The following is a 16404-nucleotide window of genomic DNA, read 5'->3' as shown; positions in this document are numbered from 1 at the left end:
TGCTGTTTTTCCGGTGCTGGGGTTAGCGTAAAACTGAAACTAATTTTGCCTGTTTGTTAGAAATCATCCTGTTTTCTGAGGCTACATCATTTTCTCTCTAAAGGACTCTTTGCCAGAAATCGTTATTAATCCATAGCATTCAGTTTAGATATCTGTTGGCCTTCACCTACGTGTTGTTGATTTAGAGCATGTTTACAGCATGCTGTAGAAATTGAAAGAATGACTTCCAGTTCCATCAGGGGAGGCTTTGCAGATGTGGCTGTGATTGTCTGATTTAAAAAAATGTATTAGGGATGAATGTGCATTGCTCTTCATACTGGGCAAGAAAATGGATGAGGGGGAAATGCATTTTTGCCTTTTTTTTAATCTATTAGTATGTTTTAATGTTTGAAGAGCAGATAAACAAGCAATCAGTGAAAAAAAAATAAATGCAAGTGACTGAACTGCTTTGGAAGAAAAAATCAAAGTGTTAATATTTCTGTTTTAATGCAGAGAAAAGAAACAGAAAATACTGGATATTCGGAAAAACGTTAAAGATGCGATTGTGGTAAGAACACACTTTATACTGTTCTTAAATGCTTGTTTGTACTGGAAATTATAAGGATTATGCTCTCCAAGATTCTGATGAGAGAAATCCCATTTTGCTGATCAGATTGGATTATCTTCTATTGATCCCGTATCCTAGATTTATCCAGATTAATGTGTTTGTTTTTTTTGTTTTATCCAATTCTAGACTATAGTTTCAGCTATGAGCACTTTAATACCCCCAGTTCCATTGGCCAACCCAGAAAACCAATTTCGAATGGACTACATCAAGAGTATAGCTCCTCTTTCTGACTTCGACTATACACAGGTAAGAACAGAAACCACTGATTTATTCTGATTCAAGGGGGAACGTGTTCCTTCACTTTGATTTACTGAAACATTGGGGTTTTTTACTTTTTAGAAGATGGTCATGGAAAGATCCTGTGCCAGCATCACCGCTGTTAACTTTCTAACAAGACTGTGGTGGTTGCACCTGTTTTATTGGTGCAAGGTTTTGTTGTTACTGATTTGTTTGCTGCTGTTTCTAAATGCTGTGTCTGCATTTAGTTCTCTTCAAATTTTCTGATGCAATCTTACGTATTGACACATCAAATAAGACTTTGTTGAAAGCTGATTTCCTATGTGGATTTAGATGCAGGATGTTAGTCTGAGGAGTTACTGTCTACCTGCAGAAAAGGATATAAAAGGAAGTTAAAGGCTAGAGTGGCCTCAGTGTTGTTTCCCATACTTGCTGCACTTCAGAGTGGAAACCTGCGTAAGCAGTGGTCGAGTAAGATGCTTTGCTTCCTCATGTACTGTAGTTGGCATGAGCAGTGGTTTGCTTGTATGTAAATGTTGCCTTAATTTGATATGGAATCAATGTGGGACTTCTCCGTGGAGGCTGATCTTTTGTATACAAATGAGAGATACTTTTCAGATTAACTTGCATAGGCATCTTATGTTATTTTTATCTTTTTGTGTTATTATTTATAGGCACATGCATAGAATGTTTCATATTTTATGCATGACATGAAAGCAAGTGCATAGACATTCTGAATTTTATTTTTGCACAGTAGCACAGTTTTAATTTGCCTTAAAATGGTACTGGAAGCAATTTGTTATGAATACAGTAAGGACTTAAAAATATCTTCATTTGTTGGCTAAATGATTGCAAGTTGTACATGCCATCAATACTGCCAAAGAAGCCATTTACAATAGAGTGTCTTTAGGTTATTATTGCTTCAGGGGGCAAGGGGGAGAAGGGGAAGAGTAGTTTCTTTATTATATGACTCATATTCTCTGATATGTGGTTTTGCCTCTGGTAAACCTACCACTTTGAAGGTTGAAGATAAAGAAAAATTATCAGACATCTTGTACAGTTAGAATTTAACACAGAATGCAGATGTTAAAAAAAAATGACTGCAAGGTACACCCACATATTGCATAATTGCTCAATTGGTAGATGTAAGTTAGTGAAAATGAGAAACTCTTTTTAGAAATAGAATGTGAGCTTGACATGAAGTATTTGTCTTATGCAGGTACTACAGTTCTGAGGCATTTGTTGCTCATTTTATGTGGATTTTTTTTTTCTTGAATTTTGATCCTTAGATGTTTGAGGTAAAAAAATGGTGATAAATATACTTTGCAGTTCTCTATGGTACGTATGTTCTTTTGAGTTTCTGGGATAAAAGAAGGCTAAACTGGACTTCTCCTAGGGCTGGAGATTTTATTTTTTTTTTTAATTACTTTCAAATTTTCTCCTTTTTCATAGAAGATGACTGTATCTAGTCAAATTTGACTCATGGGTTGGTATTTTATATAGAGGAAAATTTAACCTTCTTGGAGGGGAAAAGAATAGGACCCAGTGGACTTCAAAACAATTAATAATTAATTTGAAATCTCAATTCAAAGTCCATTTCGGTTTAAAATAAAAATAATAACAAGTGGTTTTTAATTAAATAGGTTTTCTGAAAATACCATCATGTATTTTAAATAGTGTCAATTACTAGTCAATTACTGCTAGTTTTTAAAAAATATTGGAAAGGTTGTTACAAGTTTAAAAGGAGAATATAAATCTGATGCTAGTTTACAAGTAAATATATTTCTATGTCACTTTCATATTTTCCCTTTTCTTTTCTTCTCAGCTCAATTATTAGGTTTAATATTTTTAAAATATAAAGCATACCAAGATTTTTTTGGGGGGGTTAAATTTTTCTTGGTTTAGAATGTTATTTATCTCCAAGAGGACTTGTGAGCAAGACAGATTGAAAAAAAAATGCTATTGTGCTTCAGGGCTTGATTTTACTCCAGTTTAAGCCAATGATAAAGTAAAATTAGGCTTCCAGCTGAAATAAATTTTGACCCATTTAGTATTTTTGGATAAGGACAGATATAAAAATAAATACTTGGATAGTAATCAGTCAGGCATCCTCTGCTAAGCATTACTGATTCTGTAATTAATAGCTGATGTATGGAGTAAAGCCTTCTGAGCCCAAACCAAGTATTTAGCAGTAGACATTCAAGACTTTAGGTCTAATCATCCTTACTTCAAAATAGTTATAAAGGAAAAAATGCTGATGTAGGCAGCACTGGAACACATTTTGGCACATTCTGTGAAGTGACAAAGGTTACCCTTCTTTGAATGAGGGAAGAGGCAGATTTAGGGTTTGTAATGGGATGAATGGTAATGAGTTGTTGAAGACCCTTAGTGCTGCAATTTGAATTACAGATGTGTCATTTTTTAGTTGGCATTAGCCATGTAATCTTTGTCATAAAAATCAATGTGTGTTAGTTGAAGATGGATTTCGGATATGTTGCATGCCAAATGTTGGAAAATGACTGCATTTTATCATGAGTCTTTAAAGAGAGATCCCTGATGAAATGGAGAAAGTTCTCTGATGGCACGATCTGACCAACACTCTTGGGGTGCTAATTTAAGTATATTTGTGACATATTGGGTATGCTTGGACAGGCATCCTTAAACTACATACAGATTAACTAACAGACATGTAATTGTGAAAATTATCCTGAAAATAGGTGGATGTGAAAATACTGATTTCCTGTGGGTGAAATCATACTCTTAATTGCAATTTATGACTGAAATTCCAAGAACTTGAGTAAAGATGGGGACTTCATATGTCGGCAAAGATATTTTGGGTCTTTGTTTGTCTGGTTTTTAAATTACATACCTCTCTATAAAATGTAAGCATTTAGTAGTGATACAAATTTTAAAACAAGTGGTTTTCTCTTTACAGTGTTTTAACATTACTTTAAGAGTCTATGGAGTGCCCTTCACAAGGGTTTTACTTACTTTAAAAAATCATTATTTATATGGTTTGGTTATGCTACCTTGATGATTCTTTTAGTTGCTATTAAAAAAAATGAAAGCTTTCTAGATTTCTTTTATAATTTTTACATAGTCTTTCATTACTTTTATGAAAGACTGTATACTTTTTACAAAGTATTTCTTGGCTGAATTAGAGCTAGAATTTTTACAAAATTGATAAATAGAAATAAGTAACGTGTCCACTGCATTTGGTTCCTTGAAGTTGTGACAGGAATCAAGATAGATTTTTGTCTGACCAGATTAGGCATTATCTTTGCCCAAAGGTGGAATCAGCAGACATGCTTTAACACTGGAATTGTAGCATGCATGACCTATCAAAAAGGATTTTTTTTTTTTTTTTTTTTTGATGAAGGGTTGATTGATATGTGCTAAAGTTAACAGGAATTGACCTGCTTCAGTTTTAATCCTTTATTGATGGGGATTTATTTTGTCCTTGGTGAATCAGGGTGAACATATTAAGGCCATGTTATGCTGGTAGCTGTGGTGTATTACCTAAGTGTGTGTTTACTCAAATTCAGTTGTCTTTACTAAAGTTTTTGAAATTTCTGGGACCTACAAAGCTGCTCAGTGTATAATTCTTTTACCCTTTGTCTTCCCCAAAAATGTAGCCAAATGAAGTCGCTTTGCATAAAGTGTGTCTTGAATGAAGCTCATCTGATCAGTTTTGTGTGGGTTTATAGCAGGTAATGGTCACCTACCCTGGCTGCATGTGGCAAAGTGTTTGGCCATACAAACCAGTTACCAGCAAACATCTGCTTAGTAGAGGACATGTAAATATTTCACAGGTTTTAGGGAGTGGAGAGAGTTTTCAAAAGATTTATTTTCCTTTGCAAAGAATGTTTTAGGGAGGCAAAGTAATTTTTGGAAACTTCTTAAGTAGTGAATTGTGTGGATGCAGCCTCTTGTGCTGATTTTAGTATGTGAGCTTTAAATATAATTTTTACAGCTATTTTATTAGTCAGGCAAGCTCTTTAATTTAGCTGTTAAGAATGAAATGTTAATGTGGGCATTGACAAGGAAAGTACTTTAGATTAATCAGGTCTGTGGTTTGCTTTTCAGATATTGCAGTTTGAGCTCTATCTGATGGCTTTAATTTTCCTTCAGGTTTTCTTCTTAAAAATTAGGATGTGGAAATCGTAATTTAAGGAAAGATAAATACTTCTGTTCAGAATATGAAGTTACTTAGACTTTTGTTAAGCATTTCAAATTTTTATGATACCTGGTATTCAAATTCAATCTTGTGTTGATGCCTGGACGTGGCTGCTTTTCACAGTGTGCATCTCAATGGTTGAAGCAACTGAAAATCTTGCTTAAGTGAAGTGTAGTTTTGGGCTGTAGAAAGTTTTTATCCTGGATTAAAAAAAAAACTTGATAAGTATGGTTCATATATGGTTAAACTTGCTTGGGTTGTACAGTTAATGCTGTGACTTTATTTGACCACAAATTGTTTAAGCTTCCCTTTGATGTAGCCCAAAGGAGTTACAAAATAGCATCACCTTACATTTTCTGATTTTCAATTAACTCACAATTTTCCCATCTTTTTTACAAGTGTGAAAATATACAATGGCTTACCCGAAAATAACATAAAATAAAAGAGAGAATGCAGAGAATACTGCCACTCAAATAGCTTCACTTGATTTTGCTTTCTATCCACATTTTTCCTTTAGGGCTTTGTTTACCATTTTGGGTAGAATGAACACAAGTTTTTATAACTGCCTGTGATTGCAGTACTTAACATCACTATGGTCAACATTAACTTTTTAAAATCAATTAGACTTTAAAAAATGAAGTCATCTGTGGTGTTCTGTGATCTAAGATGCACATTGTTAGATTTTCATATTTACATAAATACACATTTTTGTATTTAAACAAACACAGAAAGTATCTGAAAGGCCAGACAACAATAAAGTTGTGTTGGTCTGGCAACATTATTACTGCCCTGAATTAAAAATACCTGAAGAAGTAATGAAGAAGGCTGTCAGAGAAAGACAGCTGGAAAACACGTATGCCGTTACAGCTGTTGGCAGCTCCTAGTCTTCATACAGAGGTTAAAATTGTCAGAATTGATGCTGGAAAGTAGTGGATATTAGGGAGAAGAAGCAATCAGGTAACCCATGAAATGTCTTTGTTGTGGTAGCAGTTGTCTTCATGCTGTACACTATGCATTAACAGCAGATACTGAATTTGAGCTCTTTTCATGTGAAGAACAGATTCTGTTAAAGCCCAGGAATAGCCTTTCTTCCATATGAAATAACTGTTTACATGCAGGTGTGGCTTAAGTTGTCTACTTTTCATTAAATCAGCAAACTGACACCTTAATGTTCTGATCAGTGTTAAAGTTACAAGCATTTCATCCATGAGATAAAAAAAAATACTTCAGTGTTACTTGTTATGTTGTTGTCTGTAAGCAGTAAGTTTGCTTTTATGGATCAGTCAATCCTGTAGTGCTTTCAGAAATAATCAGTTATTATTTTAACTGTGTAGTTTTGAAAATACGAGACTGGAACTGGGACCATACTACAGACAAGTATAGGACAATTTGGGAGGGGTAAAAAAAGCAATGAATCTCAGAACATCTAAACTTCTCAAATTTATAATATATACTGTAATTGTAAAACTACAGAACTACAGTATCATGGTTTTCTTTAATTCCTTTATTTTATCTCCTTAATAAATACTCTGACTTTAGAACAACTGGAGCTTAAAATTTGAGAGGTTTGTGTATGAAGTACAGCCCTTCTGTGGAGCTCAGGATTTCTTGCTTCAAATACAGTTTGTGTTTGGGATGATGCTTGCTTTAGACAAAAAAAAAAAAAAAAACTGATATGCAAGCATAAAATAAAGTAAGGTTTTTGCTATAGTAGAATGTTATTCTCTAATAGAAGTGTAACATATTTCTTCCATCCTTTGTTTCAAACTCACTGACCCGCAACAGTTTATACCAATGAGAAGTAAAGAGTTAAATTTGTATCCCAGGAAAGGAGCTCAGGAATCGAGTTAGGTCCCCAACAATTAGCAGTAAAAATACTGGGATTGGGAGCCATAGCAAATCTTGTACATGATCACAAATGATCCAAAGTTAATAAATAGGAGTTGTATTCAGAAAAAAAAACCTGAAGAGAGAGATAATACATTCTGGTTTTGTTTGTTTGAAATATCTGGAAGAGGCTCTGCTTTTCCACAAGTACTTCGCATTTTTTAGGGTATTTTTTTTTTGTAGCTTACAGTGTAAAATAATTAATTCCATTCTGAAAAGGCAGTTGAGAAAGTCTTACGAACAATGGTGCCTGTGAATAAAGTTCAATGTTACATTAAGTATTACATCATTATAGTAAAACCAAATTAAGTGTTTGCTGTCTTATATTGTGAGTCTGATTTCCCATATAGTGAGGTGATATTCACACTTTATCCAGCCTGACTTATTTATTATCATCACACAACACAGAGACTTCCATTGTGAAACTAGAAAATATAATTTTTTATTATTATTATTATTATTATTATTATTATTATTATTGCTGCTGCTGCTAAGTAAAACTTAAGTTATTTCAGTAGTCTCCAGACCTTTTGACATTTTCTGGTATTACTTCCAAGTTTTGTACCTATTAATACAAATTAATTAGAGGTTTTTTACAGTCAGTCTAGCATCCAGTCAACTACTGCCAATTATTAGTAATAAATGTCACATTCTGCCATTTTTTGCTACAATTTGAAATGAAAGTTCATATACTTATATTGCATTTTACTAGGATAATTTTTTTTTCATCTAAATTTGGATATTAGATTTGATGGCAACAGTAAGACTAATAACTTGAAGACTAATAACATTTTAAGTATGAGTGACTGATTCTCCTCACAGAACCAAAAATGTATTAGAGGATCATTTCTGAACATTAGAATATTTTTGCTCATCAAGTACTTTTCAGTGTACACCTGAATTTTGAATTTAAGAACGGCAGAATCAATAGGTTAAAGCCTGCACTATCATTGTCATTGTCCTGCCCACAGATCTGTGAAGGACACAGATTTATTTTAAGGTGTGGTTGCTTTTGGGGTCCACTGTACTGAGTTCCTTCATGAGTGTGTCTGCTGCCAGGGTATCTTCTGAAAGCAATCCTGCCATGCAGAGGCGGCAGCAGTCCTGTACCATCCTAGGAGACAAGGTTTGGAAAAACAGCCAATGGAGTAGCACTGATCCCTGTGGTGATGCTTGACAGAGGTGTAGTAGCCTGGCCAGAATCACCAACTGATCCTGATTCCCAGTCATTCTTTCCCATTTCTTCAGGCAACAAATTCTTGTCATTTTTACCGCTACCATTGAGGTGCACTGAAATCTCTGTAGAAAGATTTAATTGCCAAGTAGTTTGTATATTAAGATTTGACATGAACATGACATGATGGCAATAAATTCACTTGTTTTTCGCCTTAAGTGTAAACTGAACTGAATTATAATGGAAGTAAATGTAAATAAGTGCAAAAAGTAACCATTCTTAATGAAGACATTGTCCATTTAGTTGAAGGATGATGACATTTCAGACTTTCACAAGTGGCAGTTTTCAGAAGAAGAATGTTGAAATTTTTAATGAATTGCCATTATTTATAAAACAGATTCTCCATCACAACCAAGGAAAAGCAGAGTATGTTTCAGAATTGTCTTTATTATCAATTAATTCTTTTAATCTCTTAAGCCAAGGATTGCAGGTTGATTTGTTGCTTTTGCCATTTTTGAGTGCTCTGGAAAAGTAGTATGTTTACTAGTCAGGGAGAATCTTTGTTTTTTACCTCAGTGACCGTAATAAAAGTGTACAGATCATGGATAAATCATCACATGTATGGATCTTCTCCACACAGTGGAAGCCAGTGGAAACGTATGGAACAGAGACTATCACCTACTCAAATAATATTTGTGTCATTATTTAGAGTTCCAAAGAAGTGAGTGTTCATCTGCGCAGCAGTGAAGAGCCACATCCCCCTTTCTTCAGCTCCTGATGATATCACAGCTTCTCTTTCTGCAGCAGTGTTAACATTGCCAGCTTAGACCTTTGCTTGTTTTTTTCATCACCTCCACAGCTTCATCCATGGCTTGTACTTACTGTCAACAGTGGATTACCTTTTATAATGTCAACAAAGACTGCATACACAGATAGGATATTTTGTTTGCAGAAGGTAGCAACCTGAGCTGAGGAACAGAGAACAACCTAAACAGTGTGAACAGAAGACTCTATGTATACCTTGCATGCTCTGAAATAGATAGGTTAAAAACCAAGAAGTATTATAAACAACTTTTTTCCTCAGAGGATCTAAGAAGCTCTTTATAAGAAATATAAATAGGACTGCTAAAAAGCAGATAAAAGGCGAGAACAATGCACATTTGCAGTTAACTGCTAAAAGTTTCCATAAAATGTTTATGGTTTTGTTCTGTCACCCTTGTCACATAATTTGTTTTTCTGTAGTTAAAGAGATTCAATTCAAGTTTCAAGGCCTTCTCTTTAAGAGGAGTCAGGAGGAAAATGTAATTTGTACAATACAGTTTCAAGTTCATATTGCCTTTTACTTTGGAAACTTGTAATAATTTCTTGGAACCGAGCTACCTCTGGTTGTAAGCATGCCAGCTATCACATGAAGCGTGCAGATTAGGGTTTCTTGCTTTAAATCAGTAGATTAACTTTGGTTGGTTTAAAGTGTACTCTTGTAATTAATCTACTAGTATTTGTTTTAAAAAACCTATGCTGGATGTTTTGAAAGGATATTTATCCGTAGGCAAGAAGAATATTGGAATTTTTTCTGTTACATCGACATTAGAGATGAACTTTGCCTTTTAAATCTTTTAAAAGTAAACATTTTCTGACACTTCTGCCAATTCATTACATTTTAGTTTTCTTGGTGCTGTCAGTAGGACTTAAACATACTTTAATGCAAATAATTATCCCACTGTTTTGAACTGAAATTGTTTAGCAAGATGAAATAGGCTAAAGATATGCAAGCCCTCTTATCTCTGTTAATTTGGTGAATGCTTTTTGATCACGTCCACCCTCACTTCCAGAGGATGTTAAGTGACAGAGCTGTGCAGATCATTCTTTCCTTAACATACACCCACATACTTTCTTTCGTAGGAGCTAAATAATACCAAATTTAAGAACTGTCAGGTAGGAAAACAAGAAAAGGCAAAGAACAGTTAACTAAAATAGGGGAAAGTGTGTCCTTGCTGCCCTCTGTGCAGAGAACAAACTGCCCCTTGCCTGCAAACCTACAGCTGACCACAGGACTACAGCTAAACAGCAGCAGGACCTGGTTGTCAGTCAGCTCAGAGTGCCTTTGGTGCAGGCTGTGTGCCATGAGGAGTTACCAACTCCAGGCAAAAAAAAAAAAAAAAAAAAAAAAAAAAAAAAAAAAAAAAAAAAAAAAAAAAGACGAGAAATGTGAATAAAAAAGAAAATGCCAAGTATACGATCACTAGAGGAAGAGGTCAGGTGTCACCAGGTGCTACAGAAACCATGTAATTAATTATTAGATTTTCAGCAGGTATCACAGCAGAGTGAGGCTTCATGGTAGGATTTGAAGCTTTTAAAGTGTGAGTGAGAATATTATTTCTGGCAGGCAGGTGTCCTCTAACTTTAGCATCTCTTTCCATCTCAGGCTGCTAAATTATGATCTCTGTCAGTGCTGCCTGTTCCTTTTGGGAAGAGAAGACTCATTTATTTAGGGTAGTATACTTTTAGCTGAACAGTAGAGCTTTTCTTTTACCACCACTAGAATTAGCATTTCTAATCATTGTTGTTATCTGCTGAATTTCTCCCTAGATTTTAACAGCAGCACACTTAACATGCTAACCAACAGCAGAGTGTGGGTATATCATGGACCAGAAGAATAATTAGTCAGGGAAAGTGTGAGTGAGAAATCATAATTAAAAAATAATTTTAGGGACTAAAAATCGTGTCAGTAGAGGAAGATGGCTGTTGACATTTCCGAGAGCCAGCCATTCAAACCACAGAGGATTTATACTGGATTTTAAAGAAATTAAGTATTAAATTTCATCCTTGGCCTTCAGTTCTACAGAGCAGGTTTTGATTCTTCTCACTGATGAATGAAAGGCTGGCAAGGACTATTATATTCCATAAATACAGAAGTCATCCTAAGCAGCTATATTCCCGAGGGTCTAATGTTGCAAAGGCTTAAACAGTTGGATATATATGGACCTGAATGCACAGCTAGTACTGCCAGCACAGCATTCATGCAGCTGAGCTTCCGGTTATGCAGTGATATTAATATAAAAATCACTAATACTTTCAATTGTAAAACAAAACAAGCAAATCATTTTCCTCCGTTAATTTTATATTTGGGAGGTCGTTGAGCACTTTTATGGATTTTCTTGGGGGTGGGTAAAGTTGTGTAGGTTAGAGATTGGCACAGAACTTGAAATAAGCAAAATCTTTTTCAGATAAGTGACAGTTCTCTGGATGCTATTAAGCTGTGAACAGTAGGTCTTTTCAATCACCGTGATTCATTTTCATATTGTGGGTTTTTTTAATAATAATATCTTTAAAAGGCTTGCTGAACAGTAGGCTGCAGCAGCATAACTTTCTGTGCAGAAGGAAAGGTTTTATGCACAGTGTCCTAGATAATTTACCTTAAATTGATTTGCACAGCTCAATAAAACCATAAGAACTCTGTACCAGCTCAGATCGTGCACCAGATCTCATCTCTGACCATGACTGATAGTGATACAGGAAAAAAGAGTTTAAGAAGGGGACATGCACATAGTAATGTTTCCCACATTGGTTGTCCTAGTCTCTACAGGTTTATGGCTGAGGTTTTTTTTTTGACTGGGAGTGATATTTCTGGATTTAAGAATTTTGGGACTTTTTATTGCACCCCCCCCCACCCCCCAACCTGTGTGAGCTTTCAGTTATGGCAGTGAGTTCTGCAGTTTAAGTATGTGTTGTATGAGGAAGTGCCACTTGATTGATTTGGAGGTTTTTGTTTGTTTTGTTTTGTTGGTTTTTTTCCCCTCCAAGCCTGCTGCCTGCAAGTCTTCCCCAGTTTCTCTATTAGAAATACTTCATCCTTCCTACATAGCCCCTCTCATTGCATATTATATACCCTCAAATATTTGTCTTTCCACTTAAAGAATCTCCTTAACTTCTCTCACAGGGCTTGTTCCATGTCTTTGCTCATTCTTGTTGCCCTTCTAGTTTTGCTAGACCCTCCTGGCAATGAGAAACCCAAACTACAAGTAGTGTTCAAGGTGTTGTTTTCTTTTTCATTATCTAGTCTTTTTTATTGTGGAGTGGGGGTTTTTGTTGCTGTTTTGCTGTTGGTCGGGTTTGGGGAGTTTTTGCCACTGAGTTATTAATATCTTTGTATAATTACAGTAGATTATTTTATAATTCCACGAGAGCTTGAACACAATTGCAGGTGAGAGGAATATGCATGAAGGCCTCTGTACCAACACATTAGGAGAGCCCAAAGGGTACTGTTAATGATAATTATCCTTATCTCAGGTATTTTCAGATCTGTTACACCTGTTGACTAGTCTGTTCAAAAAAATCCATTGCATTCAATTTTTTTATTCTTTCATGTGTAATGACATGTCTTCTCATTTGCTATACTGCCATGTATGACTTATGAAGACGCATTTTTAAAATTATCTACCATGACTAATATTTTCTTCCGTACAGACGGAGAACACACTTTATTTTTGTTCTTAAAATGGAAAATAAATTGCTCTTCAGCCTGATTTTGGAGAGGCAATGTTTACAGTACCACAAAGGACATTTGTGCTTTCAAATCTGCTCATAGTTCCTTAATCGTTCATTACGGTTTGCCTGATTTAGCAGAAAAGAACACCATTGTTTGGAACCCTTCTCATTAAGAGAAATAAAATGTTTAAAAATACAAAATGCCCATTTTTTTCCTTAGCAGTTCCTAATGCTGTGTGTCACTAAGAGAAAATGGTCTGAACTTTTTGATCTCCCTTGGGGAAATGCTGCAAGTAGCAGAATTTTGTTATTTTTATGTCAATTTAGGTCTTACATGATTCAGCACTTGTGGTTTGTGGGAAAAAGTGTTGTAGATTGTGATTAAAGAAGCAAAAATAGTAAGGAGTGGCTTCTAGAGAAGGCCTCTTTTTACTGCTATAATACTTTTTTTATTCACTTTAATTTTTAAACCTGTACCTCTCTTCATAATATTTTCTCTATTAGTTGTGACTAGCACATTTCAAAGGAAATAGTTCAATTCTGTTTCACTTTTCGAGTTTTTTTAGCAGTACAAGGAATTAAGAACAAGTTGCTATAGGATCTTGATAATACTAAATCTGTACATTAAATCTGTCAAACATAGTTGTCTCCAGCAGGTCAACCAGTCTACCCTTCTGGTAGCCTCTCAGGAATAAACAAAGTCTCTAGGGAAGGGAATGGAAGAGGATACAGGATGCAAAGAAACTGCTTGTAGTGCAGGAAAAATTCTTTGTTGTAGTAATGGACCACAAACAATAAGTTAACTCATTCTGGGATGCATTAACAAGGCTGTTGTACAAAAAAGCATGAGGTAATTATGCCATTCTCTTTGGCAATGGTGAGTCCTCAGCTGGGGTATTGTGTCTAATTTTGGGAACTGAGCTTAAAAAGAATGGAGTCCAGAGGAGAGCGTGAAGAGTAAGAGGAGACAAAGTAAACTGGATATGTTTACTCTTGGAAAGAGATCACTCCAGTTTGAAGGGGAAAGGGAGCCAAATACAATTTTTAGTATTTAAAAAGCTGTAATTACATATTCTTGTGCCTGTCTTTTCAGAGGGAGGAAATGAAGTTGAGGAGAGGAGAAAACTTCTCTCTTCCGTGGTGTATGGCAGTTCACATGTTCAGGATATTCTTCAACAGTGAATTTAACAAACAGAATCTCGTAAATTCTCATAAATACACTGAGATACAACTGCCCAGTTTCAGGCACTTACATCTGCATTTTCAGAGACATGAATCACCTCATGCTGAAGAAGTTAAAAACTGAAAATCTGGGAAACTTTGGAAGACACAAGGTCATGTCAGTTGGTCATTTGCCACTTTCTGTTCACAGAGCTTCTATGGGCATGTTGATTGAAATCCACGGGGACTTCTTTTCCAAAACTAAATCTTCTGTAATCATGTCTTCAATTAATCTAGGACTTCCATTAGTTATCTAACTAATTTTGTCATGGCCATGTTGTATAAACAGACAGTGATAATTTCTCTTAACTAGTGCATGTTCTTCTAGTGTGTTGTTTCAGACAGCATAGCAGGCTATAGCACAGCATGCACAAAACTCTCTCATGCTTCCACATGTTGATTGTTTTAAAACTAATTCCTGGCAAGATGCACATGATTCAGTTCTTCTACTGGAGAGTTATGCACATTTCCTAATTGGACAGGGCCTAACATTTTCCTCCCTAAAAGCAGAAAAAAATGGCTGAGGGAAGTAATGCAGTCAGGAGTACTATCTCTAAAGGCTCAAACGAGCAAAGAACATGCCTTCAGATATTTTCAATTGAAACCAGCAAGCAGGGGCTTTTGTCTTCATGTGTGTGTGCACTGGCACAAATGTGTATGTGCATTTACGTATGAAACTTTTCCTACCTCTGTACAAGGTTCTAATCTATTCAAGAACTAGGACAGCTGGTGGCTAACAGTGGGGTGAAAATTCAGTTCAGAGGCTGTTAGCTGTAGCCCCTGGAGTATGTGGAAATGAAAATAGAATTTGGAGGATAGAACAAGTTTGTTTCAAGTCTGTGGCATCAGTGAGAGGGTTCTCCAGGTGGAGGGTGGCAGGTGAGTAGCTTTGAAATATTGGTGACAGCTCCCAACTATCACCATGAGGAAGTAAACTCAGGAGTCCTGTAGCAAGTGCCATCCTTGGTAGTCTGCAGGCTTTTTGGAGGTGTGTGTTTTGCATTTGTCTTCAGAAGAAGGGTTTGAGAGCAGAGTTAAGACAAAGCTGTTGACTTTGCTAGTGAGAGGTTTAAAGAACTACAGACGCAGATTGCAGTATATCAGGTTTCATTAGTTCTCCTGCTTGTGATAGCAAAATCTGTAGAAAAAAGAGACGATTACCATTGCATATTCCCACTAGGAGTAGTTCCTGCTGGGAATAGGATTCTTTCCTAATGGAATGAATTTGAAGGAAAAAATGCTGACGTGCATCTTGCAATGTTGTTGACTCAAAGGATTGTCACATTGAAAAGCGTATCTCTTTTTTTGGTTCTGTAATTGTTAGGAGTGGTGGGCTTATTATTTACTTATTATTATAAATACAGCCACATGCTAACACCATTCCTGATGCATGCTTACATGATAGATGTCAACATACTTAAACTTTAGGAGTTGAAATGCTGAGGGAAATGCAGTATATCAGTTTTCTTTTTTTTTACTTTTTCCTTTCCAAAACAAATCATCTTTGCAAATAGCATAATTAGTTGTGTTTGTTTGGGGTGGGTTTTTTTGTAAAAAACATATTGTTTTGCATGTGTCCAGACACCATGAAGGAAATTTAAAATAAAAAAATTCAGCACTTTATGGAGGGTTGCTCTATGGAATGTGAGGATGTAGTAGGGAGAAAATTGTGACTCTAACAGTCGGCTTGACTTGGGGGGAATTCCAGCAATTTGCTCCTAGCAAGTTTGCTCTGAACACTCTTCATTTGCTGTAGGTGATGTTGTGTCAGTGCATACTCTCTCTGGGCAGGTTTTTCCAGTGTGGAAAGGTTGGGTTCTTGTTGGGACTTGATGTGTCAAAACTGAAGGGTATATCACTGGCCAATTGACTTTGGAATTTATTTTCTTTTTTGAGATGCTTAGGCTCATGTGATGCCCTTTTCATGTCTCTACATCAATTATTTTTCTCCTCAGGTTTTGTATTTTAAGCAAGTCACCAGTCTTTGAATCATGTTGCTGCTCTGGGCAGCTAAGGAGTGCCTACTGTTTAGTTTCACGTGCATTTGTTCCAACAATGCTGCCAGGCTAAGTCATTGTCCTCCTTCCTCCAACCCTCCCCCATCACTATCCACTCCACTTTCCCATTTTTATGCTTGTGCCCTCAGCTGTGTCCTAGTAAAGCTGTTTGTTTGGCCTGACCAAATGAGGTGGAGGGAGAGGTTATTTTTAGTGTGGATCATTTCCGTGGTTTTAAGTGAGGGCGGGTGGCACAAAATGGAGAAGAAGAAAGCGGAGATGGGAACAAGCAGTAGGATGTAATGGGAAGGTGATGGCTATCTAAACAGGCAGGCTTACTTCCTCCAGCTCTGTATCTATGGGCAGAGATTAGAGTCAGACCAAAAGCCACTGGGAATCTGTGTGTCAGAAGAAATCCAGCTCTGTGTATTGGTTTTGCTTCTTCTGATGTGAAGACTGGCATTCCTTGCAGAGGTTAAATGGTGTAAGAACAGGTCTGTCTTGCTCACCCTTGCCCTTTTGGATAAGTAAACACAGCCAGATTCACTGCAGTTATTTCTACACTTAACTTTTTGTGGACTGGAGCTTTAAGGCTTAGTCTGATGCCTTTCAAAAG

At 36.0% G+C, this 16404-nt stretch overlaps 1 protein-coding gene across 4 annotated transcripts in view; it reads left to right on the top strand.

The window, feature by feature from the left end:
• Positions 1-16404, top strand: part of GNAL (G protein subunit alpha L) — a gene marked incomplete at its 5' end in the record, with an annotated part of 176406 nt that overhangs the window by 66879 nt on the left and 93123 nt on the right. For 3 of the 4 annotated variants that reach the window (XM_083870819.1, XM_083870820.1, XM_083870821.1), the window contains 2 exons: positions 493-547; positions 734-853. In XM_083870819.1, coding sequence (XP_083726945.1) covers positions 493-547; positions 734-853 — 175 coding nt within the window. Of the gene's footprint in view, positions 1-492; positions 548-733; positions 854-1178; positions 1316-16404 lie in introns of those variants that run through there. The other variant, XM_083870822.1, reaches the window with a different exon arrangement.

Source organism: Zosterops lateralis, assembly GCF_965231275.1.
Source record: "Zosterops lateralis genome assembly, chromosome: 1".
In the NCBI taxonomy this organism is placed as follows: Eukaryota; Metazoa; Chordata; class Aves; order Passeriformes; family Zosteropidae; genus Zosterops; species Zosterops lateralis.
Note: the sequence above shows the minus strand (reverse complement) of the source record. Positions and strands in the feature narration are given on the sequence as shown.